At 46.1% G+C, this 19,018-nt stretch overlaps 1 protein-coding gene and 1 pseudogene across 16 annotated transcripts in view; both read left to right on the top strand.

The window, feature by feature from the left end:
• The window catches only part of CMKLR1 (chemerin chemokine-like receptor 1), a 71,241-nt gene that overhangs the window by 48,964 nt on the left and 3,259 nt on the right, over positions 1–19,018 (top strand). For 13 of the 16 annotated variants that reach the window (XM_077954875.1, XM_077954873.1, XM_077954872.1 and 10 more), the window contains one exon: positions 630–5,534. In XM_077954875.1, coding sequence (XP_077811001.1) covers positions 630–1,748 — 1,119 coding nt within the window. In that variant the 3' untranslated portion in view covers positions 1,749–5,534. Of the gene's footprint in view, positions 1–629; positions 5,535–7,973; positions 8,045–16,649; positions 17,595–19,018 lie in introns of those variants that run through there. The other 3 variants (XR_013401317.1, XR_003720792.2, XR_013401318.1) reach the window with 3 other exon arrangements.
• Positions 11,268–12,275, top strand: LOC144333016 (DNA dC->dU-editing enzyme APOBEC-3G-like; annotated as a pseudogene).

The raw sequence follows: 19,018 nt of genomic DNA, 5'->3' as shown, positions 1-19,018 counted from the left end.
TTGTGGTCTGAACTCCAAAGGGGACCAGTGATCACTGACAGGTTGGGTGCACAGAGGGATCACAACGAGGCTGTCCACTCGGTTTTAGAAGCATGTTGGAATCAAGTTCACAGCACCACGTACCTCTTCTTCATTGCACTTAGCATTATTGCAATGTTTCCATTATTTGAGGGACTTTTTGGTGAAAAATTGTCTCCCCCACTAAGCTCTAGAGGAAGAGAGGGCCCCAGGCAGGCAGAAAACATGGTTGTCAAAAGGATAGACTCTGAAGCTTGGATTCGAGTCACAGGTCTGCCTTTTCCTAGCTGTAGGACTTCAGGCAAGTGACATAAGCTCTCTGTGCCTCAGTTTCCTCACTTGTAAGATGAGGCTCATAACCTACTTACCTCACTGAGTTGTTGTGAAGATTAAGAGAGTATAGGATGCAATGCCCTTAGAATAGTGCCTGGCATGTAGGAGGTACCGGAGAGGCATTTGTTCAACAAATAAAATAGCAAAGAAGGAAATGGTTAAATCACAAAACTGGACTTGCTCAGAGTCAGGGAGAACATTGTTGTTCTTGCTGGTGTTGGTCAACCTCTTAAAGCCAGCTCTAGGGTTCCTCTCATGGTCCCTGTCTTCTCTTGCAGAGAATGGAGGATGAAGATTACAACACTTCCATCAGTTATGGTGATGAATACCCTGATTATTTAGACTCCATTGTGGTTTTGGAGGAGTTATCCCCCTTGGAAGCCAGGGTGACCAGGATCTTCCTGGTGGTGGTCTACAGCATTGTCTGCTTCCTCGGGATTCTGGGCAATGGTCTGGTGATCATCATTGCCACCTTCAAGATGAAGAAGACAGTGAACACAGTCTGGTTCCTCAACCTGGCAGTGGCAGATTTCCTGTTCAATGTCTTCCTCCCAATCCATATCACCTATGCTGCCATGGACTACCACTGGGTGTTTGGGACCGCCATGTGCAAGATCAGCAACTTCCTTCTTATCCACAACATGTTCACCAGTGTCTTCCTGCTGACTGTCATCAGCTTCGACCGCTGCATCTCTGTGCTCCTCCCTGTCTGGTCCCAGAATCACCGCAGCGTTCGCCTGGCTTACATGGCTTGCATGGTCATCTGGGTCCTGGCTTTCTTCTTGAGTTCCCCATCTCTCGTCTTCCGGGACACAGCCAACCTGCATGGGAAAATATCCTGCTTCAACAACTTCAGCCTGTCCACACCTGGGTCTTCCTCGTGGCCCGCTCACTCCCAAATGGACCCTGTGGCGTATAGCCGGCACATGGTGGTGACTGTCACCCGCTTCCTCTGTGGCTTCCTGGTCCCAGTCCTTATCATCACAGCTTGCTACCTCACCATCGTCTGCAAACTGCAGCGCAACCGCCTGGCCAAGACCAAGAAGCCCTTCAAGATTATCGTGACCATCATCATTACCTTCTTCTTCTGCTGGTGCCCCTACCACACACTCAACCTCCTAGAGCTCCACCACACTGCCATGCCTGGCTCCGTCTTCAGCCTGGGTTTGCCGCTGGCCACTGCCCTCGCCATTGCCAATAGCTGCATGAACCCCATTCTGTATGTTTTCATGGGTCAGGACTTCAAGAAGTTCAAGGTGGCCCTCTTCTCCCGCCTGGTCAATGCTCTAAGTGAAGACACAGGCCACTCTTCCTACCCCAGCCATAGAAGCTTTACCAAGATGTCATCAATGAATGAGAGGACTTCGATGAATGAGAGGGAGACCAGCATGCTTTGAGCCTCACCGGGGAACCCCTCAATGGGCCCTCTCAACCCAGGGACACCCAAGGATATGTCTTCTGAAGATCAAGGCAAGAACCTCTTTAGCATCCGCCAATTCCCACTGCATTTTGCATGGGGATGAACAGTGTTTTATGCTGGGACTCGAGGGCCTGGAACCCCTTTCTCTTAGTGGACAGAACATGCTGTGTTCCACACAGCCTTGGACTAGCAATTTATGCTTCTTGGGAGACCAGCCTTGACTGACTCAAAGCAAAAAAGGAAGAACTCTCAAAAGCACTGCCATGAACTGGGATTGGCATAGGGCAGTGGGATTAAGCTGCCTACTGTGCACACCCCAGAAATGACACTCTCCAAGGTCCATTCCTGGTGTGAGCAGTGGGGAGGTCAGAGCAAACCCGGTGTGATGCAGATCACACCTGGCCCTTGTATACCTATTATCAGTAGCTGGCCAGAAAACCCTACCTTCAAGTCACTGCCCTGTGTTAAAGTGTGTGGAAATGCATAGGTGACCTGGGAGAGGAAGGTGACATATCAGCCCATGAACTCCATAGGCCATGAATTTAGCTTTCGGATCAGCTAGGAAGACAGATAACCCGTTCTGAGAGGTCATGTGGGCTCTCTGCAAGGGCAAGACAAGTGAGGGATGCAATGAGGACTTGAGATTTGGCAAAGGAGTGAGAAAGGAGAAAAGAACCTTCAAAGGATGCAGGCATGGAGCAGCTCACCCTAGAACATCGCAGGCTGATGGTGCTTTAGGCTGGAGCTATTTGGGGGGTCAGGGTGGTGCCAGCCCCTGATCTCGCCTTGCCCCCCTTACCTGGGGGTGGGGTTGTGGCAGGCATCTTCACCAGCTGCTCTCACCCCATCACATGGATTTTTTCTGCCTTTCCTAATCCACTCAGCTCTGGCTGGAGGTGCTTAGAATAAAACACTGGTGGTGGGGCTTCTTATTCTGGTTAATTTCCTCAATGCCTTTGGAGACGGGTCCAAAATGCAGTTTGGGAAGCAACTCCGGAGAGTCCCCTGGGAAGAAGAGTATTTCCGAGGACTTAGTCACTTGAAACAGAGTCTGGAGCTGGACTCCTTGAACTGTGTTTCCGAGCTGCAGACACCAAATACCTCCTGGATACGGGTGCCTGGCATGGCTTTTCTCATCTAATACTGACACGTCCCTGTGAAACAGAGTGTCATTGCCCCATTTACAAATGACATAGCTGAGGCCCAGAGGGGGAAAGTAACTTGCCCAACATCACACAGCTAATCAGTGGCAGAGTTAAGATCTGAACCTGGCTCTGTCTGGCTCCAGAAACTGTTCTTCGAGTTGGAATTTATCTGTGGAGATTATTCTAGTATATTGATAACCTACATTTATTTAGCACTTTTCATATTATGCACTTTATGTATGTTTTCTCATTTAATCATTACAGCAACCCTAAGTTAGGTACGGTTATAACTTCCCTTTTACATAGGAGGAATCTGAGGCTAAGAGAGGTTAAGTAACTTGCCCAAAGGTACCCAGCTAGTCTCTGCCAGAGCTGGGATTTGAACTTCAGTTTGCCTGACTCAAATGAAGCTGCAGAGTTGGGAAGGACCTAAAAAGTTTGGAGATTTTTACCATAAATATTGATTCTTCTGCAGATGAATATGAACATCTTAATGGCCTTTAAGAAACTTTGCAAATAGTTTTCAAAAATGATGCAACATGGCAGAGAAAATGCACTTGGCTTCCAGCTCCTTCAATGGCAATTAACAGCCTCCTACCATGGCTCCCACCTCCTGTGTCTCCGGAGAGCAAGGCAATGGGGAGGGAAGGCTGGCAGGAGGCAGTCTCTTGTGGGCCCGAGGCCCTTTGGCTCCTAAGTGTCCACATTCTGTTCTCTTCCAAGTCCCTTCATTGTTAAGTTGATTCTCCAACAAGATGCAAAGAACAGATGCAATGTCTACCCCGCGCTGGGCGAGTTCCCGAGGCCGCAGGCTGTTTGGAATCACACTTCATTAAGAGACAAACTGTTCCTTCTCTTATTGTGCCTTAATGCCTATGACAAGGAAGCTCTGAATTGACCCCAAGCTGGAGTCTCTGAATGCTTTCAAGAGTTTGAACATAGATGGTTTGAGAGCAAAAAGGGAGCTTTAAATATTGCTCAGTGGCCCCCATTTCCCCCCTTTCCACATTTACTGAGGCACGAGATGGGACGGGCTCTGTCCCAGGTCACAGCAGCAGTCATCAGTGACTTGGGCCTCCTGGCTCCTAGGATGCTGCTTTTCCTGGGCTTCTGGCAGTTCAGGCCAGGCTGGGGGAGCCAGGAATTCATGTTGTCATTGGAAAAGCTGATAAACAGAAGCACAATTCATACCAGCTGTTTTCCTCCTTAGAGTCTGGCCTCCCTCTTTCTGGCTGCTCTGCTGGTCTTCCTGTTCTGACTTAGGTTCCTGTCAAGTACTTAAATGCAGCCTTAACGTCCCATACAGTCTTGTCCCCACAGCTTCACGTGAGCATCTCCATGGGTCATGCATATATCATCCCTGCAGTGTGCAAAGTGTGCTCACTTGCATTGCTGCACAGGCAACCAACACACTTAGTGCCTTCTCTCTGGGCCCAGGACTCAGCCATGGGGCCTTACTTAGCCCTGCCTCCTGAGTGGGGTGGGTGGGCTGAGGGATTTTGAGGACAAGAGGTAGAGGGAAAAGAAAAGAAGACAGTGTTTGAGGTTAGGGGAGGGACAGAAGAGGGGACAGAAATGTACCGGAGCATGATGATGAAGGAAAGGGATCTGGCATTCATGAAGTACTTCTGATAGTTCAGGCACAAACATCGAAACCTCAAATTGGCCCTGGCAGATGGGGACATCATAGCAAGGTGGGGGCGGGGGTGCAGAAAGTGAGTTTCTGTTTCAAGAGCAGATTTCAGTAGTTCAGAGTTGCACAGTTAGTGAGGTATGGAGCTGGGCTTTGAATCAGGTCAGCTGCCTGCATGCCCAACTTCTTCAGCCCTTGAAAGGAGAGGTTGGGGGGAAGAAGAAGGAAAAGGAGGAGGAGGAAGAAAGAAAGAGAGAAGAGGAGAGGAATGGAAGTCAAAAGAGAGGGAGGAATTGGATTTCAGAACCATCTCCAGCTGACCCTTGAGCCAGCAAGGACAGGGAGCAGGGAAGAGCAAGAACACGAAGGGCCTGAGGCACCAGGATGCCTTTGCCAGCCTTAGATAATTCCCAGGTCACACAGAGCCCTGCAGGTTCTTGGGGTCCCCCTCCAGAAAAGAGGCACAGATATTCTGGCAGCGAGGTTCAGAAGGGGTGAGGAAAGTGGGCACTGACAAAGGGAAGGGATTGGCTCAAATTGGAACCCCGAGTCAGCTCTGGTGGGATTGGGAGCCTGGATGGGTGGGAGAAGATAGAATCCAATCGTGAGACCCGTAAGGGACCTTCAAACTCATCTTGCCCAGATATCTCCCATTTCACAGATGAGGGAACTGAGGTTTTGAGAGCTTCCCTTGAGGACTCTGCAAAACGAGGTGGTGTTTGGTTTGGATGGAAGTGGTTGGTGATTCCTCAACTCCTGCCCTGCCACGATCTCTTGTTCCTCCTTAACATGTTATGCTCTTGCTGGGGCTGGGATGCCCCAGGCCCATGGTTACCAAATCCTGGGTTTGGAAAATTGCTGCTGGGTTTGGTATCTAGGACCACAGAGGAATCTACTATTTCTACTGTGAAATAATTCAGCATGGGGTCTGCTTACTTCCTCCCTTTGAGGACACAGTTTCTCTCGAATAAAGAGACTGAAGCAAGAGTGTGTGACTCAGTTCTGGAGGGTCCTGCCTTCACTTCCCTATTGCCTTCCCCACTTACTTCACAGAGCAGCAGCTGAGGCTCAGAGAGGTGACGTGGCCAGTGCAAAGTCACAGAGCTATGTTGTGGGCAGCAGGAGAAGCCCTGAAGTCCCCCACCTGCCATTCCCAAACCTTTGAGCTCCAAGAAATTTGCATTTCGAAAAAAGTTATTTTCACTTATTTTACTTTTCTAGCAACTGAGGATGTGAAAGTGGTAGTTACTCACCCAAGATAATATAGCAAACCATAGCAGATAAGGGACACAAACCAGGCCTCCTCATGGCCAGGTCTAGACTCTTTGGCACTGCATCAAGTGACCCAAGGACAGATGCTCCTGTGATACATTCATCCATTCATCTTTTCACCAACCCATTCACCCTAACATCCACCCACCTGTCCACCCACCCATTCACTCCATTCACCTATCCACCCATTCATCTACCCATCCACCCATTCACCCCAAGATCCACCAACCCATCCACTCACCCATTCATCCCAATATCCACTCACACATCTACCATCCATTCACTTTAATATCCACCACCCATCCACCCACCCATTCATCCCAATATCCACTCACACATCTACCATCCATTCACTTTAATATCCACCACCCATCCACCCACCCATTCATCCCAATATCCACTCACACATCTACCATCCATTCACTTTAATATCTGCCACACATCCACCCACCCATTCACCCACTCATTCACCCCAATATCCACTCACACATCCACCCACCCATTATCCCAAGATCAGCTCACCCATCCACCCCAACGTCCACTCATCCACCCACTTACCCACTGACTCCGACATCCACTCACCCAGCCATTCATCTCAACATCCACCTAGCCATCCATCCACTCACCCATTCACTTACATAACCATCTATCCACCCATTCATCCATTCCATTAAAATACATTTAACACCTCCTTTTTGCCTAATTCTGTGGTAGGCACTGAATATAGACAGATGATCAAGACATACACAGTTCCTGTCCTCCTGAGCTCATTCATTGACTTATGGAACAGACAGCCAATGATCAAAGTTATACACTTCCCCCAATGGAAAACAACCCCAGTAAATGTTACACGCACACACACACACGCGCGCACACACACACACATTAGAGAGAGAGAGTCTCACTCTGTTGCCCAGGCTGGAGTGCTATGGCATGATCGCAGCTCACTTTAGCCTTGACCTCAGATCTGCATGCTGGAACAATGCCCCTAGCTGCTCTGGTGAGGACAGGTTGGAGAGGGGCAGCGGGGGAAGCCTGGAGGCTGCTGAAGCCTCAGATGAGCCATGGTGGAATCTGGACTGAGTAACCAGAGGTGATGGTGGAGAGAAACGGACTATTGGAAAGATATTTAAAAGCTACCCAAGTTTTCTCAGGGGAGTGGTTAGTGGGAAACCAACCCAGGGCCCATTTCTGCTGCACAGAGGCCTCTGCACATTGCTTTATTGTCAGAAATTAATTGTAAATATTATTCAAATGTACCTCCCAATGCACAATTACATTTCTCAGGGGAGCCCTCTGAGCACATAATAAAGCCCTATAAATAATACATATATTAACCTAAAAGGAACAGAGGCGTATTAAGCTGCAATTGCAGGTTGTGCTGTGGGGACTTTATACAGATGAGATGCCAAGCACTTGGACTTGAGGTTGAATCTTGGAGGTCACCTGAGTTCTGTCCTGGGGAATCTTCCAGAAGTCTCTCCCCCTGGGATATGCGGATACCCCCAGACAAGTCAGGCAGCTACTGCTCTAGATATCTAGACAATAGACAGGTGGGGGCAAGATGACAGTTGGTAAGGGAGGAAGAAGCACAAGTCTATACAACACTTCTCTTGTGCTCAAAGATGAAGAAACAGCAACAGCAGTAATAATAGCAAATATTAACTGAGCCTTGTCTAAGTTTTGGGCAAGCTCTCCAGTTTCATTATCTCATTGAATCCTTGAAACAAGGATTCCATGGTAGGGGCTATTGCTATCACCATACACAAGTGAAGAGATTGAGGTTCAGAGAGGTGAAGTGACTTTGCCCGATGCCACACAGCTGGTAAGTGACAGAGCTGGGATTGGAATCCCAGTATGTTTATCTCGAAAGCTCCTGCTGTTTTCCCCAGAAAAGTGCAAATGCAAAATGTCCTCTGTAGAGACCCTTCCCTGGAGAGAGGAGGAGGACAAGCACATATTCTCTCTCCCATGTCAAATTTTGAGGATGTGGGAGTGGGGGAGTCTGAGGAATTGCTTTTACCTTGAGAGGAGGAAATTGCATTTGAATGGGCTTGTCACTTTCTCACAACCCTGAGACTCTTAGGGTTTTTGAGTTTGGAAAAGACTCTACTTCCTCAAGTTTGTCCCTTCCCATTCCTCCATTTCACAGATGGTGAAACTGAGACCTGTTTGCAAATACGATGGAGACCACCTGCCTCACTGACTGCCGGGAGATGAGAGGTGTGTGAAAATGCTCATCTGAGTCACTCTTAAAACACCATCACCCCAGAGACCAGAGCATTCACCAAGCCACCCTGCTTCACTTCTTAGTTTATTGACAAGGGCTTTGGTGCTAATCTGCTGTAAAAGATTTCTGCCCAGGATCTGGGCTCCCCTGAGGAGTTTCCAGCAGAATCCTGGCTGAAGGGGAGGCGGGAGATCTTGGCAAAAACTGCTGCAGGGCAGACATGCTTTGTTTGGGGGCATAAATGTTACTTTTAAAGATTGTGCTGAATATGAGTGAGGGATGCTCCCCATCTTGACCTAGATAGTGGTTACACAGGGTAAGAGGTGGGGAGTGGGGGTTCATCTGTAAAAACCCAATTATCTGTACATTGAAGATAAATGCATTTTACTGTAGTAAGTTATGCCTCAGCAAAAGTCTTTTTAAAAATAAAATAATTCATGATGTCTGCAGAAATGAGTTCCCACCTCCACTGGTACAGGTAGTGGCAGGACAGAACCAGGTCTGAGGGTTTGTCCCTGATTCAAGAGAGCGTTTTAGAGGGCAGTGGCTCCTGCAGCGTCCATCCAAAGTGGCAGAGTTTCAGGAAGGACTAAGCCCTCCTGGGGGCCTCCCCGGCCTCACCACCTGACTCAAAGGGCCTTTGATGATTATGACACGGGGTCAGGTAGGCTCAGGAATCAGACTGCAAGGGTTTGAATCCAAGCTCTACTATCTACGTCAGCTAAAGGCAGGGTTAGAGTTAGGCTCTGTGACCTTGGGCAAGCTATTCAATGCCTCTGAAGCCTCAGTTTTCTCCTCTGTATGATAAAGGGCATGAAAGGTTTGCAGCTCTCAGGGTTGCTGTGAGGATTCAATGAGACTGCCGCACTTTAGCGTTTAGCAGGTGCCAGGCTCTTTCATCTGAACATGCACTGGCCTCCTCTCTGGCCTCCCCACTTCTGTCTTTGCTCCCTCAACCCACACTGTAGGAAGCAGCCAGAGTGAGCTTTTATCACAGAATACAGTCATCCAGAGCCCTTACTATGGCATCAAAACCCCTATGGGATCGGCTACCGCCTCCTTCTCTCAGTTCATCTCATGCTGCTTTCCAGCTAGGTGATCCTTTCCGCCTCTCACAAGCAAAACAAAACAAACAGATCAACAGCAACAACACACCAAGATTGGTCCCACCTCAGGCCCTTGCACTTGCTGTTCCTGCTGCTCCTGGACCCACTTGCCTCTTCCTTTTGCATAACTGATTTGTCTGCCTCCTTCTGGTCTCAGTCCAGATGCCATCTCCTTAGACAAGCCATGCTAAGGTAGCCTCCATCCCCGCTTGCTGCCTATCAGATCCCTTTTTTTGTATTAGTGTTTTCTTTATATTAGTTACTGCCATCTGAAATCATGTCATCATGTGTGTATTTAGTGGCCTTAAGTCTGGCCCCTACTCGGATACAGCAAGATGGCAATGACTTTGGCTATCTTATTGTATCCCCAGCAGTGCTTAGCCCAGAAAAGCTGCTCATAACTTCTGGTTGAATGAATGAAGATATAACCATAAGCTGACATTATTTTTGCCATCATCATCATCACTGAGTTTCACGACAATCACTTTTATAACACACCATTTCCAAAGTATTTTCACATTTTTTTCCTGTCTCAATGAAACTTGGGGAGAGTGGGATTTTTCCTCATTTCACCAACGTGGAAACTGAGGTCACAGGTTACTTAGTTCAGAAGTGGAGGAGCCACAGTTCTTTACTTGTGCTATTAAGAGTAATCACAGGCTGGTCGCGGTGGCTCACGCCTGCAATCCCAGTACTTTGGGAGGCTGAGACTGGCAGATCGTCTGAGGCCAGGAGTTCGAGAGCAACCTGGGCAACATGGAGAAACCCTGTCTCTATTAAAAATACAAAAAAATTTAGCGGAGCATGGTGGCACATGCCTGTAATCCCAGCTACTCAGGAGGCTGAGACACAAGAATCACTTGAACTTGGGAGGCATAGGTTATAGTGAGCCAAGATTGCATTACTGTACTCCAGCCTGGGCAGCAGAGTGAGATCATGTCTCAAAAAAGAAAAAAAAAAAAACCATATATATATATATATATATATAGAAAAAAAGAGTAATCACGGACTAAGGAGGTTTCCATTAAGTGCTTCCACCTCCCTTGGCCTTTTCTTTTCCCTGTTGTCTGAATTATTACAGTCCGAAAATAAGGAACCAGATGCCTCCCTCCTCCTCATATTGTTTTGTAGTTCTTTTCCGGACCAGGGTTCTGTTAAGGGTTTGGCTGGTACCACTGTGACCACAAACTTCCTGTGTTTATCCCTTCACTTAGAAATCATAGAGTAATCAACTGGGTGTTAAGGTCTGTGCTGGGCACTGGATGACGCTAAGACACCAATGCACGGCCAAATCCCTGGGGCCCCCGTGGGACCCAGACGCCTAACACAGAAAGAGGCAGATCCAGGATATCTTTGCCTGGTTTCCACTTTTGCAGATGTTTGCCACCTTCAGAGCAATATGCGGATGACTGAACAAGTCTCCAGTTTGCCTCCAGATGTTGGGACTGGTTGTGGAGCCAGAGCACACAGAGGGAGGTGGAATGGAGGCTCTCAGCCTTGTCTGGTGGCAGATGATGGCCTGGTTGATGGCAGGCAGTTTACAATGCCCAGCCCACTGCCTGGGCACCAGAGCCTGACTGGGAAGGATTGACTTGTGATGGGATTTTAGGGATGGTGACAGGCAGCCAGAGGGAACTCCACAGTGGTCAACCTATTTCACCCTCATCAGAAGCTTGAATGGTAAAACCACCTTGTCTTCAGAAACGAAGAAATGCTGGGTCAGCTGAAATTCGAGGCCTCACTGTCAGAGAAGCTAAGCAGAAACATCTCTGAGGTGGGGGCGGGGTACAAACTTCAGACAAAGATCACGGTCAGGACAACCCTGCCAAGAAGACTGCGCGTGAAGCCTCAGATCAGAAACCCGATGGAGTGGATGTGCCCAGGCACATTCTACTACAACTTTGAAAACAGATCCGTCCTCTCAGGTTGGAACACCACCTGGCTGTGCCACAAAGTGAAAACCAAGAAGGACACAAGGATCTTTGGAGGCCAGGTCTATCAAACTTAACACCACCCAGAGATGAGATTCCTAGATTGGTTCTGCAACTGAAGGCTGCATCGTGATCAGGACTACCTGGTCATCTGATACGTCTCTCGGAGTCCCTGCCCAGAGTATGCAGAGAAAGTGGCAGAGTTCCTGGTCAAGAATGGCAAAGTCACCCTGACCATCTTTGTTGCCCACCTCTACTACTTCTGGGAACCAGATTACCAAGAGGAGCTTCACAGATGGTGTCAGAAAAAACAGTCCACATGCCAGCATGACGATCATGAACTATGATGAATTTCAACACTGTTGGGACAAATTTGTGTACAACCAAAGGATGCTATTTGATCCTTGGAAGCAACTGAATACAAATTATGCATTACTGCACAGTATGCTGGGGGAGATTCCCAGACACCTGATGGATCCTGGCACATTCACTTACAACTTTACCAATGACCCTTCAGTCTCTGGGCAGCATCAGACCTACCTGTGCTACAAGGTGGAGTGCCATGACAATGACACCTGGGTCCCTCTGGACCAGCACAAGGGCATCCTACCTAACCAGGCTTTGAATAATCTCAGTTGCTATTAAGATTTCCATGCAGAGCAGTACTTCCTGTACCTGATTTCCTTTTGGAAGCTGGACCGGGCTCAGTGCTACAGGGTCACCTGGTTTATCTCCTGGAGTACCTGCTTCAGCTGTGCCCAGCAAGTGACTACATTTCATTGGGAGAACAGATGTGTGAGCCTGCACATCTTCGTTGCCTGCATCTATAATTACCTCCCAGGATATGAGGGGCTGTGCATGCTGCAGAGGGCTGGGACCCAAATCTCCATCATGACCTCTGGAAGTTTAGGCACTGCTGGGTCACCTTTGTGGACCACGAGGGACATCCCTTCCAGCCCTGGGATGGACTAGATGAACACAGTCAAGCCCTAAGTGGGAGGCTGCAGGCCATTCTCCAGAATCAGGAAAACCATAGGATGGACCTCAGTCTCTAAAGAAGGCAGAAAACTTGTGTTGAGCAGCAGAATGGAAATCTTCTTTCAAGAAATGCAAACAGGCCATTCATCACTATCTCCGGCTGATCAGTGGACACTAGAAAAGCAATGAGCTCCTGACAAGTAGTTTTTTTTTTTTTTTGAGGTGGAGTCTCGCACTATCGTCTGGGCTGGAGTGCAGTGGCACGATCTTCGCTCACTGCAACCTCTGCCTCCCAGGTTCAAGCAATTCTCCTGCCTCAGCCTCCCGAGTAGCTGGTATTACAGGCTCCCACCACCATGCCTGGCTAATTTTTCATATTTTTAGTAGAGACAGGGTTTCACTACGTTGGCCAGGCTTGTCTGGAATGCTTGACCTCATGATCCACCCACCTCGGCCTCCCAAAGGGCTGGGATTACAGGCTTGGGCCACCGCGCCCAGTTGACAAGTAGATTTAATAAAAATCAGAGTGAATTACTTTTAATAAAAAATTTATACCATATTTCAAGGATACAGTAGTTAAGATTATGGTCAATACACACAGAAGGTTTTCAAGTTTACTAATCCAGTGACCATTTGATTTTATATGTAGAAGAATAAAATGAAATACTAAATAAAAAAAAAAAAAAGTCTAAAATTTGGTGAAGACAGGGCTTGGCAATGCCAAAGAAACTTTTTTCCCCCTTGAAACAGGGTCTTGCTCTTGAGCCCAGGCTGGAGTGCAGTGGTGTAATCATGGCTCACTACAGCCTAGAGCTCCTGGGCTCAAGTGCTCTCCCCACCTCAAACTCCTAAGTAGCTGGGACTACACATGTGCACCACCATGGCTAGCTAACCACAGAAACTTTCATCTGTTTATTCTTTCTTTAGGCACCATTAATACCCAAGGCAGGGTGCCTGCAGATCAGGTGGTACAGGATGTCTTAAGGTGATAAGAGGTGAGGGTGCATGAAGAATAATAGGCACAGGGAAGAAAGAAGCAGAGCAAAGTGCCAGATAAAATACCGGCCAAGCACAGATGAATGTCTTCAAGGAGCTCTTATATTTATCTGCACAATGTAAATACCCTTGCTATTTCAGGATGGCGGCTGGTCTGCTCAGTAACACACATATTCCAAATAAAGATTTTGCATAAAAGTTTTAAAAAAAAAAAAGAAAGAAACGAAGAAGAGAAGAAGTGAAGTTCAGTGGGAACAAGTAAGCTTCCCAGAACCACACAGAATCTACACATTGATTTGTATCGAGCATTTACTATACGGCAGGCAATATGCTAGGCTCTGGGGATACAGCTGCAGATGCCATCCTGACCTTCATGAATCTTATAATGTATTGGCATGCAGCAGAGCTGGGATTTGAACCCATGGCTGTATAACTGTGTGGTTTATACTCTTTTACTACATAACCTTGCTGAGTTAAATAAATTAGATACAGAGGAATTAGGACAGAACAAAGAGAAAGACTTTGTGTTATAAAGTCTTGAATCTGTCAGGAGTTAGAGAAGACTCACATTTTGGCTAGGGATTGCTGAGTCGAGATTGATTCTGGGTTTTATGATGCACCTGTCAGTAATTGCTCCCCCATCCCTGAATTCTCAAAACAGAAAAGTGATCTAATCCAATAGCTTTTCCCTCCTTTGAAAAAGCAGCAAAAGATGATGCTGCTTAACCCAAGTGAATGGCATGCCAAAGGTGAAATTGCAGGAACCGAGGCAGGTTAAAGGATAAAGAAACAGAGAATGGGTGGAGGCTCCCTAGCTTCTTCCATTCTCCCCATAGGGATGATTGGCTTTGCAGTTTATTAGAATCTGAAATGTCACCACTTTCTGATTCCTGAATTCCTTGGGCATACCATCCTTTCATAAACCTCATCTCGGTCTCCTGGCCACAGAATCCTCACAGATGTAGATAGATCTATGGAAACAGCTGGTTCAATCTTAACATGTCAGAGATAAAAAGCCCTATAATCAGTATTGTCAAGCCCATCCCAGGATCTCTGATGAAAAATTAGTCTTACAATACATTAGTGGTGAGACATGGCAAAAACTTGGATGTGGCCATGCCCCTGTTTCCCACTCCACGATGTGATTCTCCATTTCATTCAACTGCTCAGTCATCTTCTTACATTTTGGTTTAGACACATTAATCTCTGTAAACTTGAGAAGCAGAGAAACAGAAAATTAGTATATCTTTAAAGGCTAGGAATATACATTACACAAATAAAACTCTTGATACCCTATGCTAGTTAACATTTATCTTAGGAATCACAGTTTGACATAAACCAAGAAAAATTTGGAAGAAATAAGATTATCTCAGTTAGAACGCATTGGACTGCAAGTAAGAGGGACCTCATTCAACATGGTAGAATCTATAGGAAAAGTGCATTCATTTGCATACTAAGAATGCCTGGAGGTTGAGAACTTAGCAGCTGAATATTGGCATGAACCCAGAGTGTTTCCTTCTGTTTGCTCTGTCTTCAGAGGATTGGCTTTGTCCCCAAAATGACATATCTCCTGGTCAAAAGATGGCATTCACAGTATCAGATATTGCAGCTGCCAATGGCATCAAGCAGAAGAGCCATTATTTCAGAATGTTGCAAGGAAACCTGCCCCCCCGCCCACCCCCCTAGCAGAACTCCCCTCACACCTCTTTGGCCAGAACTGGGTCACATGGTTACTGGCAAACCAATTGCTGATAAGGAAAGAAGATTGGCTTAGACCAATCAGGATCCCCCCCAGGGGACACATGAGAAAGAAGTGGACTTTCAGACAAGATCAGGGGTTCATTTACGTGGAAGAAGGGGAACGGGTTAGGGATAGGCACTGAGTGGTGTCTCCTACAGAGGAGACAGGAGACACTTAAAAAAATAATGACCAACCTGTTCAGGCCAGGGATTCACATTTTTGTTAGGAGAAAACATAAATTATTGGATCTGAGCAAAATTATGGTATTTGGTGGGGTGGGCTCTCCTAAAAAGTAAGAACTTATTTCTCAGAAAATCAGAATGCCTTACCCCCTGAGAGTAATAATTTTTCTCTTTTCTTTATATTAGCTCATCATATTTGGCAAAAAATTTAGTATATATAAACCAGCAAAAAGAGAAACAAAGAGAGAAAGAGAAGAAAGAAAGAAAGAAAGAGAAAGAAAGAAAGAAGAGAAAGAAGGGAGGAAGGGAGGGAGAGAGAAAAGGAAGGAACGAAGGAAGGAAAAGAAAGAGAAAGAGATAAAAGGGTAAGAAAGAAAGAGAATGTGAAAGAAAGAAAGAAAGAAAGAGAGAAAGAAAGATTAAAGGAAAACTAACTATGAACCCAGGAATAAGTGCTATTATCATTTTAGTTTATAATCTAAAGTCTAGTTTATATGTCTATATCTTTTAATATCTATCTGTCTAGTAAAAAAGATACTCTGTTTTATAACATTTTTATTCATTTGAAAAAATCAATTCACTAAATGTTCCTCTATGCAGGTTTGGTTATTCAAGTGATTGCCTAATAGACATAGTAGGAGTTTTGCAATTTATCTGGCCAATCCCCTATTGATAGACACTTAGGTTAGTTCCTTTTGATTGTTTTTGTTGTTGTAATTCCTTGATGGATTCTTGCTCCAGTACAGCTGAGTTTCTGAGGCCCCATGCTTCAGCCCTGGGAAGCCAGCACATTTAACTAACCCAGGCTTTCTGCACACTAGCCCAGCCTCTGGGTCCCTCCCTCCCTCTTAGAGCAGAGGGAAGAGCTCTCTGGAACCTTTAAGAAGAGGTCAGCCAGCTTGGAAAAGAGAGGATGGTAGGCAGGCAGTGATCACATGCACAGGCTCTGGAATCAAGCTACTATAATTGGGTAAATAATTCTCCCTCTTTGAACCTCAGTTTTCCCATTTGTAAGATTGGGAGTGTAATACAAACATTTCGTGGGGTTGCATGAGGATTCTGCAAAATAATCCATTTATAGAGTCTATCATGCGGTCGGGAAAACTATATGATTAAAAAGTTGCTAACTCTATGGGAGGCCAAGGTGGGAGGATCACTTAAGCCCAGGAGTTTCAGACCAGCCTGGGCAATATAGCAATACCTTGTCTCCACAAAAAAAGAAAAAAAAAAAAAAAAAAAAAGAAAGAAATTGCTAGCTCTTGCTGTTGTAATGTTTTATTCCTTTTTTTTTTTTTTTTTCAAAAACTGAAGCTACAGGATTGCATTTGCTTTGTTATCTCTGGGGGGCCATATCTAATCCAGGCCATTGATTCAGGAGACTGCACAAATCTGCCTAAATTATGTATTTGGGTTGCATGTTTAATGCTTGCTTCAATTTGGTTGTGTGAAGAAAATGTATTTTATTTGTCTGTAGCTGATCTGGTCTTCTCTTCCCTCTCTGACACACACTCTACACTGGCAAAAAAAAAAAAAAAAAAAAAAAAGAAAGTTTTAAAAATTAAGCTATACCCCTGTTATGAGTTGAATTGTATCCCCTGTCTCCCAGTTTATATGTTAATAGCCTAACTCTCAATACATCACAGTGTGACTTTCTTTGGAGATAGGGTCTTTACAGAAGGAATCAACTTAAAATGAGGCCATGGAGGTGAGCCCTGATTCCACTATGACCGATGGTTTTATAAGAAGAGGATATTTTGGGCACAGTCACGTACAGAGAGAAGATGGCATGACAAGACACAGAGAGAAGATGGCCACTTACAACCCAAGGAGAGAGGTCTGGGACAAATCTCTTATAGTCCTCAGAAGGAACCAGTCCTGCTAACAACAGCTTGATCTCAGACTTGCAGCCTGCAGAACTGTAACAATAAACTTCCATTGTTTAAGCCACCCAGTTTGTGGCACTTTGGTATAGCAGCCCTAGCAAACTGATACAAACCAGTTTTAAAATACTTGTCCTAATGATAGTTTTACAAGTTCCTGAGGCAAATCTCCTATGGATAAACATATGACTCATCTCTGAAACTTTGCCCTCCTCAATTTTCTCCTGAGGAGGCTTTGGGCATATGGAAGGTAGGCATGGTTTGATGGTCCTAGGAGAGTATGGAGGAGTGAGGAGCACCTAGGGTCCTCTGTTCTCCCCTGTGCTGCTTGCCATGCCACGGGTGGTAGAACACAATGGATGGAGGGAGCTTACTCTGGGCTTGGCCAACAAGCTTCCATTGGGCTCCCCTATGTGTAAACCCTGTCATTCAAGGCTCCCCTGCCTTGTCGTTTGTCTTAGTCCTTTTTCTGTTGCTATAACGGAATACCCAAGACTGGACAATTTATAATGAACAAAAATTTATTTAGCTCATGATTCTGGAGGCTGGGAAGTTGAAGAGCATGGCATTGGCATCTGGCATGGGTCATCCCATGGTGGAAGGGCAGAAGGAAGAAGTGAACACAAAAGACAGAGAGGCACCAGGGGCTGAACTGGCTTTATAATAACACTGCCTCTATAACTTATCTGCTCCATCAATAAAGGCATGAATCCATTCTTGAAAGCTCTACTCTCATGTCCCAATCATCTTTTATTAGATCCCATCCCCCAACACTGTTGGATTAAGTTTCCCACATATACACTTTTGGGGGACACACTGAAGCCATAGCACCCTCCATCCAGCTTTGATTGAGATGATGCATCCCAGGAGGGTGGGCATGGTTGCTTGAAGGTCACCCATCCCTGTCCCATGGCTGCCCTGCTGACTGTCAACCCCACATCCATGTCATGTGAAAACTGAGGGGGCCCAAGAAAGCCAGGGAAGTGGGGATGTGATCCAGAGAGCCTCTCCTGCCCTCTGTGCACCTGGAACAAAGAGAAAGGGAAAACCAAGCAAGCACAGCTGGCCAATCTGCTCTTCTGCTCCTGAATCCCCTTCCTCTTATTCTTTCACTACCCTGGGTTCTGGAAAAGGGTCAGCTTTTCTCTGCATCTCCCTTTGTAACGTTCTCCTACCATCTAATGGTAAGTTCCAAAGTTATAGATGGAAGGCAGTCAGTTCCTCACTCTGGCAGAATCTAGAAGCCAAGCTTTTCTGGCTCAGCTGTCATGTGTCAAAGGAAGAGAATAAAAGCTGGAAAATCCTCCCTCAAGGCAATAGCATGGCTTCAGTTGATAGCCTTGCTGCACAGTTCTATTTTGCATGTCAGAAACAGAATATCACATCATTCTTTCTCTTATATAACACATCTTATTTTCCTCCCATACGCATGAACTCTGGGGGCCGGTTGGACAAGATCATGCACTTGAAACTATACGACTTCCTTCATAATTTCCAGAAGAGTCATCAGATACAATTTTTTAAAATTCTTTCTGCTATTCCCAACAGGCTTTGGATCTTAAATGCTAGAATAAAAAGCCAAATGATCATTATTAAGATAATTATCAAAAATTCTTCAATCATTATGAACAATTATTCCACCTTTCACAGAGGAGGAAATGGAGGCTCAGAGAGGTGACATCACTTGCTCAAAGTGGCCCAGCTGGTGAGATAACACGAAGGAGAGCATTGAACACAGCTTCGTCTGACTTCCAGATGTTGATCATTGCAACACAAAGAATCTCATCCATAGACAGCCTGGTATTGCTGTACTCAGGTTCCTGTTCAGTTGCACACAATTTTTCTGCTCACTTATGCGGAGTTGCTTACTAGACTTCTGAGAACCTGGGGACCGGCCAGGGACAGAATTGGAAAATATCCCTGGAAAGGGTGTGCTGGGTGCAATTCCCTAAGGTTCTTAATGCATTTGTAGTAGGATTAGTGTTGCCTGGAACCCTGGGCATCTGTCCTCCTCTCCTGTGCTCTGTGTGCCCCTTGTGTCTGAGGATTGCCAGGAATTAATAACCCATCTTAGCCTTTGGAGACTAAGAAAATAGATGCTCAAGCTGTTCCCCAAATGTCCTGTATGTGATGCTCTTCGTAGTGGGTCTCTG

Source organism: Macaca mulatta, chromosome 11, assembly GCF_049350105.2.
Source record: "Macaca mulatta isolate MMU2019108-1 chromosome 11, T2T-MMU8v2.0, whole genome shotgun sequence".
Classification (NCBI taxonomy): Eukaryota; Metazoa; Chordata; class Mammalia; order Primates; family Cercopithecidae; genus Macaca; species Macaca mulatta.
The sequence above is the reverse complement of the archived record's forward strand: the minus strand, read 5'-3'. Positions and strand labels throughout refer to the sequence as shown.